Source organism: Mus caroli, chromosome 7 (genome assembly GCF_900094665.2).
Source record: "Mus caroli chromosome 7, CAROLI_EIJ_v1.1, whole genome shotgun sequence".
Classification (NCBI taxonomy): Eukaryota; Metazoa; Chordata; class Mammalia; order Rodentia; family Muridae; genus Mus; species Mus caroli.
The window spans coordinates 100,558,505-100,561,928 of record NC_034576.1 but is presented as its reverse complement, the minus strand read 5'-3'; the positions used below and the strand labels follow the sequence as shown (position 1 = coordinate 100,561,928).

At 39.1% G+C, this 3,424-nt stretch overlaps 1 protein-coding gene across 4 annotated transcripts in view; it reads right to left on the bottom strand.

Annotated features, from left to right (window-relative positions):
• Pak1 (p21 (RAC1) activated kinase 1) overlaps nucleotides 1-3,424 on the bottom strand; it is a 125,637-nt gene that overhangs the window by 20,563 nt on the left and 101,650 nt on the right. For all 4 annotated transcript variants that reach the window (XM_021167463.2, XM_029479658.1, XM_029479656.1 and 1 more), the window contains exon 8: nucleotides 2,296-2,359. In XM_021167463.2, coding sequence (XP_021023122.1) covers nucleotides 2,296-2,359 — 64 coding nt within the window. The remainder of the gene's footprint in view (nucleotides 1-2,295; nucleotides 2,360-3,424) is intronic.

Genomic DNA, 3,424 nt, shown 5'->3' with positions numbered 1-3,424 from the left:
TCGAACTCAGAAATCCGCCTGCCTCTGCCTCCCAAGTGCTGGGATTAAAGGCGTGTGCCACCACGCCCGGCTACATCTATATTTTTAAAGGCATGTTTTAAAGGAGAAATGTCCTAAATCCACAATCCTCCAATTACAGATAAACTCAAACCTAGAGCAGGAACTTGCTGAAACTTGTCCATGTACCTTTTTGCTATATTCTTAATTAGATACTCAATTTAATTACCTAAATACAAAATTATATCACATTTTGAGGTAGATAAAATAATTTCTTCACAAAAATGTAAGCTATCTAGAGAAAGCACCCAAGGAGCTGAAGGGGTCTGCAACCCTATAGGTGGAACAACAATATGAACTAACCAGTACCCACCGGAGCTTGTGTCTCTAGGTGCAGATGTAGCAGAAGATGGCCTAGTCGGCCATCATTGGGAAGAGAGGCCCCTTGGTATTGCAAACTGTATATACCTATACCCCAGTATAGGGGAACGCCAGGGCCAAGAAGTGGGAGTGGGTGGGTAGGGGAGCAGGGCGGGGGGAGGGTATAGGGAACTTTCTGGATAGCATTTGAAATGTAAATAAAGAAAATATCTTTTAAAAAAAATGTAAGCTATCTTTTACCAGTTTAGACTCAAAAGTATTATCTAGTAGGAAAACCACATGGGTCAGGGAAAATGACATCTCTTCAGCCAAAAGTTGCTATGAAGATCAAATAAAAAGATGGACATAAATAACAGATAAAAACTATAAAATGATATGCAAATGTAACACCCCACACCCATATATTACAATCCTTTAATACATTTTTAGAAACTTCTGGTAGCTTATGAAAATCAAGACAAAAAGTTTGAATTAATAAGAACACTTTGTTCCAAACACCCATGGAAGGAGTTACAGAGACAAAGTTTGGAGCTGAGATGAAAGGATGGACCATCTAGAGACTGCCATATCTGGGGATCCATCCCATAATCAGCCTCCAAACGCTGACACCATTGCATACACTAGCAAGATTCTGCTGTAAGGACCCAGATATAGCTGTCTCTTGTGAGACTATGTTGGGGCCTAGCAAACACAGAAGTGGATGCTCACAGTCAGCTAGTGGATGGATCACAGGGCCCCCAATGGAGGAGCTAGAGAAAGTACCCAAGGAACTAAAGGGATCTGCAACCCTATAGGTGGAACAACANTATGAACTAANCAGTACCCNGGAGCTCTTGACTCTAGCTGCATATGTATCAAAAGATGGCCTAGTCGGCCATCACTGGAAAGAGAGGCCCATTGGTCGTGCAAACTTTATATGCCTCAGTACAGGGGAACACCAGGGCCAAGAAGTGGGAGTGGGTGGGTAGGGGAGTGTATGGGGGACTTTTGGGATAGTACTGGAAATGTAAATGAAGAAAATACCTAATTTAAAAAAAAAAACAAAAAAAACAAAAAAAAAAACACTTTGTTCCAATTAGAACCTATTATGAGCCAAACTTAATTTTTTTAGTTTCTTTGACATTTCATGTCTTTTGACATATTTCCATAGAAATCTCATTATTTTTACTTTTCATATAGAGGTATAATTTACCTAAAATTTTGTATTAAATCATAAGCCTACAGGTTGATTTTAATATTTGTATACAACTCATGTTCACCACTAAGCTCCTTGCAGGATTTCTCTATTCCCCTTTTCTTTGTCCCATTTGACCTCCTCCTTCCAGACAAAAGCTGACTTCTATAATTCTTTGTATGCCTTTCTTTCTATCTCCTTCTGATGTGAGATCCTTGAGGGCAGACTGTGTCTGACTCATATCCATATTCACACTTCTCAACACACAACAAGAACTCATTTAAGATTTACTGAGTTCAATCGTGTGAGACAACATATGCATTGTGGAGATGAAACTAAAGAGTAACAGTCACAAAATTTGTCACCAAGCTAGAAAATTAGATCCCTTCCCACTACTACGCACTCTATAGATCTGGATCTTAAATTTCATATTAGTGATGATAGGTCTCAATACTTGGGCAGATAAGATTAATATAGAAAACTAATTATAGTTTGAAAAACTGGTTTTATGCTAAGACAACAGGTGACGCGTTTACTCTTGCTGCAGGAGTACTTTAGTAAGGTCAGATAATAGTACATTTCTCACATAAGGCATAATTCTACAAAATTTGGAAGTCATCCTAGTATCAAACTTCCAGATAGGTGAGGCAAAAACTACCACCACCAAAACCAAGCAAGTTCATACATGTCAGTAAATACAACTTTAAGACATTTCTCCAAAGAAACAGAATGCCGCTACTTACCCTTGTCCAATCTTCTCGAACCGTGTGTACTTCTTCTTAGGATCACCCACACTCACTATGCTCCCTTTGAAAAAAACAGACCATGAATCATTTTGTTCCAGCTCAAGATACACACAAGATCCCATGATCCTCTTAACTCCCTAAGTTGATAAATTTTTGTGTGTCCAGTTCCCCAAAAGCATACCAGCCAGGCAATTAACTTTCCCCCAATAAATCCCAACCAAAAGTATTATATCCTTGACTTTTTAATAGTAACTTATTCCATTTCTAAACTCCAAAGAAACAATCATTTTTAAATTAATTTGTTAACATTTATTCATTTATTACATACCAGACTATATGCTGAGTGCTACAGATAAAGAGAAAGATGAGGCACATTAAGACAGTCACTACTCTCAAGAGGCTCAATCTATGGAAAAGACAAGCAAATGGAAGGTGCAATAAAAATACAGTGGTTGCTGTAATAAGTGCTGACGGGATAGGGAGGAGACCGGAAAGGCTCCAGAAAAGTACTGTCTGAGCTGACCTTTATTGTAAGTACAAGTCAGCTTCGAGAGTTCTTAAGCAGGGGATACTTTAAATAAAAAACAGAGAAGCATGAGAGCCCACAGGTCTCACAGCAGTACTCTAGAGGCGGGGAACAAGAAAGATACTTCTCCTAACTCATCTATCAACTGGTGCCAGGGCTAAGAGTCAGAGTCTAGTTCTAAATCTCTCAGCCCTACTAGCTTTTCCACTGATACCCCAACCACTAGGATTTGGTACTTCTCACATATGTTATTATATCCTTTAATTTAAAACAAATCAAATGTAAATATCACTATTTAAAAGGTGTGAAGAGGAAAGGAGACTCAACGAACAGCAGGAAATTGTCCAGGCCCGAATATTCTTATAATGCAGTGTATACTATTTACGGAAAAGTTTGGTTTAGAGGACAGGAGTGCATACGCTTACACTGATGCCAAAGAGTGGACCTACTTCCTCATATGAGGGCCCTAGCAAAAACAGTTCTTTTTTGTTTTTGTTTTTTGTTTTTTGTTTTTCGAGACAGGGTTTCTCTGTGTAGCCCTGGCTGTCCTGGAACTCACTCTGTAGACCAGGCTGGCCTCAAACTCAGAAATCCACCTGC